Source organism: Melanostigma gelatinosum (assembly GCF_949748355.1).
Source record: "Melanostigma gelatinosum genome assembly, chromosome: 3".
NCBI lineage: Eukaryota > Metazoa > Chordata > Actinopteri > Perciformes > Zoarcidae > Melanostigma > Melanostigma gelatinosum.
In genome coordinates, this window is record NC_136636.1 from 29,337,132 (window position 1) to 29,351,515 (window position 14,384).

General features: G+C 46.0%; 1 protein-coding gene across 1 annotated transcript in view; it reads left to right on the plus strand.

Moving 5' to 3' along the window:
- Positions 1 to 6,989: 6,989 nt before the first annotated feature.
- LOC306775047 (receptor-type tyrosine-protein phosphatase gamma-like) overlaps positions 6,990 to 14,384 on the plus strand; it is a gene marked incomplete at both ends in the record, with an annotated part of 879,186 nt that continues 871,791 nt past the window's right edge. The window contains one exon of the mRNA XM_079265258.1: positions 6,990 to 7,083. Within this exon, the coding sequence (XP_079121384.1) occupies positions 6,990 to 7,083 (94 nt within the window). The remainder of the gene's footprint in view (positions 7,084 to 14,384) is intronic.

Consider the following 14,384-nt stretch of genomic DNA (forward strand, 5'->3'; position numbering starts at 1 on the left):
GATCTGACTGCTGTCAATGTCCACATTGCCGAGTGCAAGCAATGCTGTGTCTAAGGAATACAGTTGGAACGGTTTAAGCAATATATTACTTCATATACATAAAGTGGGCGTCATACTGCCCCCCCTAAAAAAACAAAACAAACAAACAGAAGAGAACCTGACCGTCCTCTTTCCTGCAGCTGCTTTATCGAAACGCTATCTGAACACATCTGTTTCTTCTAATCAAACGGTGCAGGGGCTTCTTCTGTTGTTGCAAACAACAATCATTCTAGACCGTAAACACACACAGAAATTCTAAATTCACCCCCAAGTCCTGCACAGAGAGCTGCGCAGCACAGGCCACATTTTGATTTTCACAGAACTGAAGTGAAAAAGAAAAGCTTGGCTGATATTCTTTATCCAGTGTTTCTGTTGTTACACAAGAGTTGAGTCATTCTTTGTGTTCCTACCAGAAGAATATATTGCTTTAGTGCAGGTAATGTAAACGCTCCTTGATCTGCTGTTCAACGCAACAGCTGATCAGTGACAGGCAGCGCCACACTGCATTAACCTCTGCATGTGAAAACAGCTGTTTTACATTCTGATCACCCGATCATTTCAGTGTTTTAAAATTCTACACTTGTGCACGGTGCACATAAAGAGCAGCATTATGCTCTTAAGCACCTGCATCCATTTTTACATGTGAAAAAAGAAGCGTGCTGCTCTCAGATTCTCCTGTTTAGCTCCCATGAACGCCACACATTTAATGAGTAGAAGCACTTTTAAGTTCTGCAAGCATTCTTCCCCCTCAACATGTCACCCTCATCACTAGTCACGTCAGCCTCAGAACACTGGTGTTTGACTGAGGCTGCTGCGTGAACACGTTGGTGTATCTTTGCCTCCAAACTACACATACAGTTTGTCTTTGTCTCTCTTTACATTGTAAAAAACACCAACACGTCATAAATTACAGGATTACAAGTTGTTCAGACAGATGAATGATGTCCACATTATCTTTCTTTCCACAAATTGAGTGGGTTTTGAACAAACAGTTTAATTGGAGATAGACCTTAGCTGAATTTCAGGAGCAGGACCACACCTCAGCCACTCCCCCGCTTCCGGCCACACTCCTATAACTACCTACCCACTCTAGCCTCGGCACGCTCACGTTTTCTGCATCCCACCCTCCCTCCCTCTTGTTAATGGTTATCTCCCCCCATAGTCATCATGCTCCTATCCCATGGAGATCGGGGGTTCTGCAAGGCCCGGGAGCCGCAGTGGATCCTCAGCTAAGCCTCCCCCAAACCGCATCAGGCCAAATCTCCATCAACCATTCCTCACACTCCAAACAACCGACGAAGGCTCGCTCCGGCCGAGGTGGGGGCCTAAGCTAGTGAAAGGCCTTTACACACCGAGGGGGTGATCAACAAACAACTCGCCTTTCACACAATATTCCACATGAGAACTGTTCACAGCAGCAGCGAGGCCTGGCAGTCTGTCGGAGCTGAACTCTTCTAGCCTTAGCGACTGGAAGCTATTCTACTGAGTGTCCTTTCAGTGCCATGCTCTGAGTGAGTTGGCGTTCCCTCTGGTAAACAGTGAGGTCTTGGCTTTATCAGTGAAAGATAAGAACAGAAGCAGTGGATCTGGTCTGAACTGCCTATGTCATTGTTTAAAGGGGAAATACAGTTTACAGTGTTGGTCGGGCGCCGGAGGCTCCCTGTTCTTATACACTGTAGCTTACGTTGCGCTCCACACTTTAGTGGCCGATGTCTTTGTTCACGGTGCAGAATCTCAATCTCTAAATGATGACCAAAGTCGCAGCGTAATATTTGTGTAATATTTGCATACTGAAAGTACTGAAAAAACAACAGTTTGAAAAAGTTTGAAAAACTATGTTGATGTACGACTTGGTCACACGAACACCCCCCCCCCCCCCCCCCCCCCCCGGTGTGTAAAGGCCTTAGCTTAATAAAAAGAGGTGACGCAACTAAAGTTGAGCTCGAGCTCAAACATAACTTCCAGTTTCTTGAGATTTTTCAGCTTCTACATTTTTACAGTGCTGAGTAGTGGAAGTGTTAGAGAACACATGAGTGCTGCTGAAGTCAGCTGCCTGTGTTATTTAGGCATGGTCCCACGGCTCCTTGAGTCATTGGAAGTCCATGAAAGTTTTTGAAGGGCATGTGTCAATGAAAGTTCAGTTCATCTTAATTTGACGGACTCAAAATTCAAGCCTCTCTTTTTATTTGTTGTTTGTGTTCTCATCATTGAGACTGAGATTGGATCAGTAATTAACCTTGACCAGTGTCTCAAATGATGCCTTGTTGGTCATTGAATTGGAGGGAATTAAGCCTGGAGTCCTTGAATTTGATGTTTAAGAATGTGTGTAATTTTCAATTCAATTCAAATTATTTTGTCGAGCCCAATATCACAAATCACAATCAGTGATGTCATTATACGTGTTGATCCTTTAACCAATGGAGCATTGGGTAAAGAGACATTTTATTGACAAAGTTTGACTCGAGGTTGAGTTGCTTTGAGTTTGTTGTTGTCTTTATCAGCAGCCCAGAGTCAGTTACCCTCAAACATCACACATCTCACTGACTGGCTGTTACACTTTACAAATGTTCATGTTTACCTTCAGAATTGAAATTAATACGTTTTGTAACTGGAGACATCTTTTAGGTAAACCTAAGTCTGCATGTATGTCATCCAAAAACAATCATGACGACAACAGTTCACATCAGCTGTCTTTAGACAGACCTGGGTACAGTCTAAAAGCAGACAAATAAAAGCAAGACATCACACATTTTGGTCAGATTGATATCCTGTTTAGTGTCTTTTTGTCGCAACAATCCAATCCAACCCAAGTCTTATTTTATGAAAAATCTGCGGTACCCATACAGAAACAATTGAATATTTTGAATAACTGCTTCTATCGGTTATGGCAAATGGATGATTGGTTAATTAGAGAAAGAATTAGAGAAGCCGGTTCCAGAAGTGCATCTGGTGGACATGGTAGGATGGTTCTCACCGGCACAAAAAAGGCTCTATTATATCCTTTACCCTGCAGCTACAAGTGACTCCAACACACTTACAGCTCACTCAATGACAGACTGAACTTTGTGATTGGCAGCTGATAACAGCCATAGCCAGTAGTGTTGGGGGGCCTTGGGATTTGGCTGTTGTAAAGCTCTGTTCTGCTGTCTCTGTTGATGAGCCACAGTCTCAGACGGTACAGAGCTCCTCTGCTAGGCTTCTGACAGAGACTAAAGCCCTATTCACAGAGGACTAGTATTACCAGGGGACCTCATGTTATTTAGAATTACCCCCCCCCAAATCTGTGTTTCATGCAGTCTCTATTTTGCTTGAATTTGCTGACATTATTCCCTGATATGATGTCATGGCTCTTTGTAACATCAGGCAGCAACCTCCGGTTCTGAAAAGTGAAGTCAAAGCGTCACGTGTTAAAGCTGCATCCTCTGGTTGTATAGAAGTCTATGAGAAAATGACTCTACTTCTCTCTTGATTTATTACCTCAGTAAACATTGTAAACATGAGTTTATGTCTCAATCTCTAGTTTCAAGTCTTCTTCAATACAGCATGATGTTCATTTAGTACATTATGGTCCATTTAGAGTCACACAGACCATAAAGCAGGGGATGCTTTAGGGCGGGGCTACACAATTGCACCCAAAATGCTGAGAGAACCTTGACTTATATTGCTAACGCAGCCTCCATCATTCTCGACTGAGAGAGAGGCAGAAACAAAGTGTGTAAAAAGCTAAAAAAATTGAAAAAGGAAAAACAAAGCCCTCCAAATCAACTCCACAATGCTGATTCACACGGGATTAATATTACCTCCTGACCTCTGTGTTTGGCAGTGGCAGTTTGCGGTGGAATTTTTACTTGACAAGTTAAGTTTTGAATAATTGTTTTTAAAGCGAGTGATGTTGGCTGATTGCAGAGTGAAGAGCCTGGCTCATAGCATCCTCAACAGAGATGTTAGCCCGATAAGCAAACTGATATGAGTGGAGGTATACAGGACTCAGGTAGGAAAGGACGAAGTGCTCAAACACTTTCATAGAAATGAAGTCATTGAGACATGTTTTTTGGCAGACTTCTGGACTGGGGCAATGGTTGATTCTTTTAAAAGACTGCACATTGGTGTAAGGAGGAGTTGCACATGTCAGTATATACTGGGGCCGGTCGGCTCTGCTGCTCTCCTTTTCTTTTGTTCTTTGAGAAGCTTCCTCCCCCAGCCTCCCAGATGGAGACACATGTATCCAAACAACTTGTACAGGTGCTAATGAAAAAGAAAACTGAAGGCAAAACTCATACCAAAGATCTGCACACTGATGTACTGATAGTTTCCTGCTCTTTTGATTCAATGGAGAAACATTTCAATCTAACGGAGATCTTCATCAAGCATTGTCAAATCATCATCACAAAGCAGAACACGCAATGTATTGTATTATATAGACAAAAACACATTCATCAGTCAGGCTGTGATTGTTACATCAACAGATATTAAAGTTGCACTATAGGATATTCAGAACATTAAAAAAGCATCAAAGGACTATTGTCTCTGTAAAGATATAGTGTAGTAATGTCTACCTGAGCAGAGAGTAGAGTATATCTCCCTCTGTGTGTTGTAATCACAGCTTCTCTGTGCTTTGTTCACAACCGGGCCGGCTGCTCCAACCTTTTAGTGCACGTTAGTGCACGTGAGCGTGCCTCACTGACTATCTCCTGGCCGCCACTTCGCACTGCTCTCATATGGCTGTTGGAACTCAGCACTCAAAACCCAGCGTCCCACACCAAACCGTGCACGTTTTCAGTGAAGCATAGCAGCTACAGCTCTTCTCAGTGCACTGTTAGCTCTGTCTGCACTGTTTGCTGCTAGCTCCTTGCTCAGCCGTCTCCTTATTGAGAGCCAACAGGCAACAGATAGGTCCTCAATTTCGGAATGAGCACCTTTAACTCTTGAGTGAATTGGTCAAAATAATTCATTCAGATGTCCATTAAACAACTCCAACCACTGACTGAAGATCGAAGACCAACATCTAAATACATGCCGGACAGTGATATTGTGTGTTAAGGGTGAAGAATGTGTCTCTTTTCAGAAGGATGGTGTTGATGTCTGCTCCCCTTCTGGGGTTTCCCACATACAATCCCAATGTATCTCACTGTGGATGTTTGAATGGTTTAAGATGCACAGCCACAGGGTTCTGTTGCTCATTGGTGCGTGTGCTACTGTTATGCTCTGATATGCAGGTCTTAAGACACCTTTGTGTAAAGTAACGATATCCTTAATGGAGAGTATTTTTTTGCAAGAATGTGGATGATCAATTAAATGAGTGACCTTTGTGAGTAAATTTTCTTTTTTTTTTTACATTTCATCAACAGAAAGTCAATCATTTTAAATGTGGAAGAAGAAAGAAGTGGCATAGAGTTTTAGAAAGTAGTAGACACATTTCCTCTGACAGCCATCACCTGCTATGAAAAGTCTGCTTCCTGTCTTTGCCTGCTTCGTGTCACACAGTCGTTAGATCAAGGTATGGTGGCTGCAATGAGCTGATTTGTGGAGAAAATGGGAAAACTGCAGCTTCTGATGCACACATGTTGACATATAGGCCAGTGGTGTATCCAGATGTGTCAAAGCACAATGACATGCCAAGACGCCACCTGCGTGGGCTTACACAGGCACCCCGAAAACATAACTGTCTGTTTATGCATTCCATACACCGACACAGAAGGAGAAGTAGAGGGATGGCTGGCCCACAAAAGGACCTGGGCTGCTCCATCTACGGACTGCATTTAATCCAGAAGTGTGACTGCTCGCTCAGCGTGCAGATGTGCTCAGCTTGTCCGTTATGACAGATTTAGTGCCTGAACTAGCTACCATATAATGTATATCATCATTTTATATCTGCATACAAAAATATCATAGAAAATTAGGAATTGTAATGACACCCATGACGGAGATGTGTTTACCCTTTGAAGGAAAATACAGCAAATGAAACCTCATCCATTTTATAATGTATGAGGTTCACGCACGGTCCATATTTACGCCCCTGATTTAATCATCTTTTAATTTGACCTTTACTTGCCGTCATAGGGATAGAAGTGTATAATCAGGGCATTATTTTGGTTAAGTTCAGTGCATTGATTGATGCTTTTGGATGCTTTTGCTTTTGGAAAAGTCAATAAATCATTACAAAACCAGGTCCTTCCATTCTTGGCTCCTTCTAGGACAAACTCTTCTGGAATGGTGAGACGGGGTGCTCTGTCTAATGTGGATCTATTTTGGAGTCATTAATATGAACAAAAAGCTCGCGGATCCCCTGGGAGCTCATATCTATTATTACCTATTATTATGGGACATGTGCTCGCTATTAAACTGAGCGAGTGTGCGTCTGAGGCGGGCACTAGGATCCAGAGGAATGACCTCTCTCTCTATCCCCATCCCCTCGCTCTCTCCATCCTCTCTCCCTCTCCTCCCCCCCCCCCCCTCTCTCTCTCTCTCTCTTTTAAAGTCTCTGCCAGACTTGGGCTCACACGCTATTTCCTGGATGGACGGAGGAAAGGAAAGCTTCCAGTGCCTCTCTACCACCACCACCAGCACCGACTCTCCCCTCACTGTGTGCCCGACGAGCGCTGCCTCCACCGCCGCAGCCGCAGGAGCGACGACGCGCCGTGTGGACCGTCGCTGCTAGTCTCCACCAACCCGCTCTCACCTCGCTGAACACACGCTCCTCCACAACCAGCGGCACCCGCGTGTTATGCTCATATCCGGTGATATCGGGTTTTTTTCGGGACGGAAAGACTCTCCACTGGACCTCTGAACATCTCTCCCCCTCCACCGCCACCGTGCCCGGTCTCCTTCTGCGCTCCGTCTCCGGCGCTGCTTTTTACGCAGCGAAGGCGTCGCTGAATCGCCCGCAACAAGGGAGAAACTCAACAGTTGTTGCGGCTGATTGTTTGCATGTCGACGTGCACATTACTGCCATGTGGAGGCTACTGCATTCGTGTTGTTGCTGCTGGTGGATTGTCGCACTCATTCTGCCTGCCTTCGTGCTCCGCCGGGCCGAGTGTCATCCTGGTAAGTTTCACACCCTCCAAGTCAAACACTGGGCTTGTTTGTTGCTCGCGCCCATGCAGGAATGTGGTCATCACTGTGTTGTTGTCGGGACGGATCTCTAACAGGCTGATAGAATAAAGTCCCCTCATTGGATATCCTGTAACGGGGCACGACGACTGGAAAGTGTCGGACACGCGAAAAGGCAGTTCGTGAGAGGATTAGTGTGCAGCGGAGTGACCTGTCACAACCTCCTCATATCATAGGAGCTCTGCCTCTCTCTGGAGGGACGCAGTCCTCCCCCGTTCCCCCCTTTAACTCGTTAACCAGCCATCAAACTAGGAAGGGAGATGCAATGGTGTGGTGGAGGTCGCTTTGAGTGAGCAGTAGGCAGGTTGGGAGTTGGGTCTGAGCTCTGTGTAGATGTGATGCCTTGTCAGCCAAAGCCGTTCTCTCAGCGCCTGAAGCAAGACAGCAGGGCTGTGAAGCTGCTTCACACACTCAGAAGCCAGAAAACTGCAGTTGAGGCTTACATGTGTGGTGAGGAGGGAGCAGACCTCGTGCCTGTGTTTGGGGTCGTAGACCCCTCAGAGGCGCATGTGGCTCTAGATACCCGCACGGCTGACGAACACTTTGCATTTTTAATGGTGAGAAACCAAATGCTTTCTCTCTCTAATTGGGCTAATCTCCAGATATTACGTAATATAATTGAACTGTTTCCCACATTCATTTAGCAAAGGGAGCCCTCTGCTTGAATTACAGCGAAACCAGAGACCCCCGGGCCCTGGACCCCCGTTAGGAGGAGAAACACCTCTTTTGTTGCGTGTGACTCTCAGATGTCAGGAGGAGGAATCTATTCCATCAAGTTAGAAAATAAATCCAACAAATCAAGTTTGACCTTGACCAGTGTCCACGTGCACTACATGTGGAAGAGCCGTCTGGGACACGTCCACGGGCCGTCAGCCATCAGGCATCTTCTCGTGTTCTCCACCAGCCTTAAATGAGGTTCACATTAGGTGCATATATGATCATATTACAAAGGACCTCCCTCTGTCAGCATCTTTGTCGTCCGGTATGAGTCATTATTCTTCGACAGTATTTAATAGACATATGCACATGAAATACATATCCCAATATTTCTAACCAAGTCCCGCTTTACTCTGTCATTGTTCTTGGCATGACTAATGGTGCTTCAGAGGATTCAGTCACAAGACAGAATAAGCAAAGAGAATGATGGACGTGTGATGTGGAGTGATGGTTTGTTTCACTCAGAGAAGCTCACAGATGTGATTCAGCTCGTAAAACAACTAAACGCTCTGTTTAAACTGGAACCCCCCCCCCCCCCCCCCCCCACGCTGTCCGAGCGTGTCACGTCGGAGCTTGATAGCATATTGATATGATACGCGGCTCTGCTCTCAGATGAATGTGTTAGAGCGCCGTGAGCAAACCGGGCTTTACTGATTCCATTGGAACCCCTCTCGCATTGTGGACTCCTACTGGCCCCCCAACCCGCCGTCTGAGGGGCCACTAGCATGTGGACCTTCTCTGAGCGCGTGGGAGCTGTCTGTGGATGTGACCTGCTCGTCGGACTGTATCAGCTGGTCTAGATTAGCTCTGGTGCTTTATGAGCCTTGAGAGATGTCATTAAACACACAGAGTGAGAGTCGGAGAGCAGAAGGTCATGCTGCCCTGTTGACCAATCAACACAGTCAGTGCTCTAACAAATCCATCCCAGAATGCCGTTCGGATTGATAGACGAATAGATCGACCATGAAAGTTATGAAATGGTGCTTGTTAGACATTCAGGGGTTTCGTGCCGTGCCTCTATTTCTCATCTCGCACTTCTATCTGATCACAGATGTGGAGAGACATAATGTTGACTGAGTGGAGAAGTGAAAGAGCTGCTGGGAGAGAGGGCTGTGCTGATGGATGGACGGAGGCTGAGGTAGACGGATGGAGAGCGGTCTGTCCCACAGCGTGAGAATTCATTTATTTGCAGTGAGGATTGTTGAGCTGGATGTTCTTCACAGACCAAATATTCAAAATGAGTGAAACCAAATGGATCAATGCTTGTTTCAGTAAAGATGTCGTGGTTATTAATAAACTAGCTCATTAGCAGAGAGAACAGTGGTTTCAGTTGTTAATTGAAAGGAAAAGTAACACATGGAACAGATACATATAATGACATCAACAGTTCTTTTATTTTTAAAAAACGGGAAAAATAAATGAATAATCTGCCTGCTGTGAGACGGGGGGGGGGGCATGACAATCCTCATGTCAAAATCAGCTGCACTTTGTCTTTTGAAAGAGAACAAATTACAGCAAAAATCTAAAAATATCATTTTGGGTTGGGGGAAAATCTATGAGAATGAAATATAAACTCAGGAAACGTAGCAAATAGCAACGAAAGGAAAGATGGACAGATATTCAGCAGCCTGCTTGTGATGCGTTAGCGACATGATGGAGATCTGTGGAAGTGGACATTGTCCCCAAAGGACAAATAATAATAATCTGTGTCTCTACTTGACCTCCCCTCTCCCCTCGGCTGGACCGCGTGTTGTCATGATCGTGGAGCGAGCCCGAGGTGGCTGCTTGATATTAACGGCTGGCAGATGATGTAGAAACAGAGATGTGCTTCTCTCTGGGTATCATCATCCGCAGGCTCTCAGGCTCCTGCTCCTCTCTTCTATTAATACCACTCTTATCCAGGAGATCGCTTTGGACAAGCGCAGTAAAAGGCAAGATCGGCTTTCCGTAAAAAAACACGTCACCCGTGGGCCACATGCAGATGTGGAGGTTTTGGTCACTGATGATGTGTAATCAGCTGTATGTGGTGCACTGGACCTGCTCTGTGGTGGAGTGAGGACAGGAAGGGGAGCTTCTGAACAGATTCTCTCTGTGCCGCGTTAAAGATGGTCTTTCTGTGAAATACAGCCATACATACAGATACATGCAGACATTTAGCATGACATTTAACATTCATAGCATTTAGAATGAATGTTGGTTCATTCTGCAGTTGTCGTTTGTTTTTCTTCAAAAGAAAAGAGAAACGACGGCGCCCCTCTGGCAGTCGGGCGTCGTTGTTCCAACTTATTTCTAATAGAAATCAGCTGGTAAAAGAAGAAAAAACGAACAAACAAGATAATCATACCAATGAGAATAATTAGGATTGAGATGTATGAATAAGATCCCATCAGGAGTACAGGATGGAGGAGATGGCTGTGCTGATGTGATGTGATATTGATGAAGAGATGTGCGGTTATGATCAGGTTCAGCAGTGTTACTGTGTGTCTGTTAAAGCCCGTCTCTCATGTATGTTGTTTCCTGCTCCTGTGATCAAAGTATGTTTCTAAAGAGTTTAGCTTTCATCGGTTGGTTCATTAGACCTGAGTGAACTGTGGTAAAGATGCTCACTCCCTTTCAGATGAACAAACCACACGCGCTGGAAAGAAGCGCGAGAAAGAGCAGCTCGGCCCCGTGAGAAAGGTGCCAGTGATGTATCTCGCTTCATGCACATGCACTTTTGCATCTTTGAAGCGGCTCCCTGTGATTTCCTCAGCGTGGAGGCTCGGACGTCCGCAGTCACGGCCTCAGCTCTGAGCTGTAGATTTGGAGGGGCATGGGTCAGCGCTTCATCCTCCACCTGAATAATGTCATACCTCGCTGCAGCGCAACACCGGTAATGATTCAGCCAAGTGCCTTTAGAAAAACAGAGAGATTGTGCCACGCTGTGGTGTCTGCACCAGTGACCCGGCTGCTGCCAACACGCCCCAGTCGCCCACATAATGGCCGGTTTGCAGCCACGCAAACATCTGTTTTTTTGGGGGTCTGGAAAGCTGAGAACATCCCCGCGGGGCGTCCGCTGGCTGACACAGAGCATCACTTTCCCTTTTCTGTCTGTCAGTGGCGAGGCATCACGCCGCTGTCACTGCGCTGCACTTCAGCCCTGGGTTAACCAAACACACAAGAGAGACGGAGAAAGAAAAGAAAAGGGAGAAGACAGAGGAGACTTCAATCTGTCGCTCTGTGCTGTGAACATGAATGGGCCCGTCGCTGCTGGCCAGGAGGAAAAACAGAACAGTCATTGTAATCTCACAACAAGCGCCTGAGCTAGCGCATGTTCCCACCCCCACCAACGCAAGAACCCTCCTTCCATCTATCGCTGTCTCTTTCCTCCCCTGCTCTTTTTAATGCACCCTTCTTTCCTCTGCTCTGAGTGTGTATGCGCATACACATGCACCTTCCCTGCTTCTCTTCAATCCAGGAACAAATGAGACAAGTGGGTTTGTTAACCATTCTAAGCAGGTCTCCGTGTCACAAACCTTTTCTCTGAGCCTTTTTGTCACAGCGATACGGGGAGAAGGTTGACATTTAGGGAAGGGATTGGATATGCTTCGTGGCCCTCGGTTGCCAACATTATCATCATCATCATCTCAGTGCTCGGCGAGCTATTATCCGGCCTCCGCTGTGGCCGGGAAAGCGCTTGCACGTCGGCTCGCGGGTCACTTTATCAGTCAGCGAGGGGCCTGTCAACACCGTCCCGGCTTTGCTTAATAGATTGATTAAAAGATAGCGCGTCATGTTTGTGTGTGTGAATGTAAGAGGCAGCGGGGGTGGGAGGGGTGGCGGCAGCCAGTTATCCATGTAGGATGCTGTGTCATTAGGAGGGAGCTGCCTGAGCGAGAGGGACCGGGAAGCAGATAAATGGAGGAAGAAGAAAACATCCATTCTATCGGGCTATTGATTTTTAGCGGGAAATGATGCTGTTTTGTTGCACAAAGGGGGAACTAAAGATAAATAGGTCTGATAATGATAACAACAGTAATGATGATATTAAGTGCGGGGCGCTAATGATATCTCAGGAACACCATGAGCGTAGCCGAGCACGGAGCATCGCCTTTTTGTTTTTCGATCAGCGTTTCCGCTCAGCTGAGCGTGCCTATTAGCTTTTTAATCTGTTTCTCATCAGAATTAGTTTTATTTTTCATGAATTCATAAGCTGGTGGCCCCACAGTGCAGCGTGAAAAAGGAGGAGAGTGGGAGAGATGGAGCTGTCTGGCCTCCTCCTCATGCCGGGCCTGCTTCTCTCAGACGTAATGGGTTGCTGAAAGTAAAGCGCTCTTCAACCACCACCAGGCTTTCACTTATCTCCGTGCCTCCATTGTTCCACTTCATTGTTTTAATCAAGTCCAGAGCCGGATTATTTGGAGGAGAGAGGGGGTGTTCCCCGATCATTTTCTGGAGGGTGCCTCCTGAAATTTTAGCTCAGTCAGGCCTGTGACAGCATCCCCCCCATCTCCCTCCACTGTTCTCGTTCTGTTCATTCTGCTTTGCTCAGTCTTGTTTGCTTCCGGCAGGGTTTTGGTGTTGGCTGCCATGTCTTCTGCGTCCCTACGCCATTATCCCCATCATGCCTCTGAATCCGGCGTTTCATACGACTGACTAATGGTGTTGGAAGAAGCCTGCATCCTGCATCAAACTAACTTTGAAGTAGTCTCTTTCCACGGTAGCTCCAGCCACATGCTCTTTAAAGAGAACCAGCAGCAGATCACGCTGCACTGCTGGCGTGACGGATTTGTACTCATCAATGACTTTGACATTTCTCTCAGCTAGGCAACAAGACCTGTCTATCAAACTTAAATATTTTTTTGGGAACCACCCAAATGTGTTCATAGCTCTGAGTACAGACGAATCACAAGTACTTAACAGTGGCATTGAATGTCTGGGTACATTCGTGATCTTGGGTCACTTATCTGATCAAAAAGGTTTGCCCATTTCAGATGTTTCAGTTAGATACAGTTCTTGTCCAATCAATGCTTATTACACATCCAGCAGACACACATGTCTAACTCTGGTTTGGTCTCCACCTCCTCCTAACAGAGTGCCTGGCTCTTTAGCTGCTCAATGCTGCACTATTAAGGCCCTATGAGATCTCCTTTCCACAATGCATTTTTCCATTTACATTTTTTTGAATTCTGTGTTTTAGGATCCAAGCTCATTTTTCATCAGAAAAAGTAACTAACCATAATAGTGAATGTTGCCCTATTTTCTTTTTTTGGAAATAAAGTGCTCTAAATGAAGCTGTTGGTGTCCTCAGATTCCTCAGTTCATTGGATGACTCTAGAGCAGGGGTCTCAAACTCAACTTACCTGGGGGCCGCTGGAGGTAGAGTCTGGGTGAGGCTGGGCCGCATCAAGTATTCCAAAAAAGTACAACTGATCCAATCTTCATTAATAACAGTTCAGAACATGAACGGTTCTTCAGAGCATGAACGGGTTCTTCAGAGCATGAACGGTTCTTCAGAACATGAACGGGTTTTTCAGAGCATGAACGGTTCTTCAGAACATGAACGGGTTCTTCAGAGCATGAACGGGTTCTTCAGAGCATGAACGGTTCTTCAGAACATGAACGGGTTCTTCAGAGCATGAACGGTTCTTCAGAACATAGGCTTCTCTTGCCTACTCCTTGCTACCAGAGACCTGGCAGCGCTTCCTCTCACACAGCTCAGCCACATTTGGCTTCAGGGAGGAAGCAGTTGAGACCCTCAGTATGGCTTGAAGATGCTCATCAGTAAGTTTGGATCTGTACTTTGACTTATTTAAGTGCATGGTTCAGAAGAGCTTTGCACACAGATATGTGCTCCCAAAAAGGCACATGGTCCGGTTGAACATCCTGGAAAGCTCAGGGAAGGTGGGGGGCAATTCTCTCAAAAATTGTCCAAGCTTGTCTGCTATTCCACTAACCTCCCTGAACTTGGCTTTGAGTTCAGAATTGCACTGCAGGTCAATGAGCTCCATTTGAAGCACAGGAGGGGTATCTTGCACATCAAAGGAGAAGGGGTCAGCAACAATTTGAAAAGTGTCTCTGTGTGTCTTGAAGTCTGCAAACCTGTGATCAAATTCCTCCTTTAAGCCCCTGGATCTAATATGGTTGATGCATTTCACAACAACAGACATCACATTGTCAAACTTCAGGCATTTGCTGCAAAGGGCCTGCTGATGGATAATGCAGTGCAGAGCAATGGCCTCCTCCACACCCTCCTCTTCCAGTTTTCTTTGAACAAGTGCCACCAGTCCATTTTTCCTCCCTGTCATTGATGGTGCTCCGTCGGTTGTTATTCCAGCGAACCTCTTCCATGTTAAACCGGCATCCACAATGGCATCACACAGCTGGCGGAATATCTCCTGAGCGGTGGTCTGGCCATGCATTGGAATCACTGTGAGCAACTCCTCCATCACTTCAAAACTGTCATCAACTCCGCGGACATACATTGCGAGCTGCGCAGTGTCAGTGATGTCTGTGCTCTCATCAAGAGCAACTGAGAA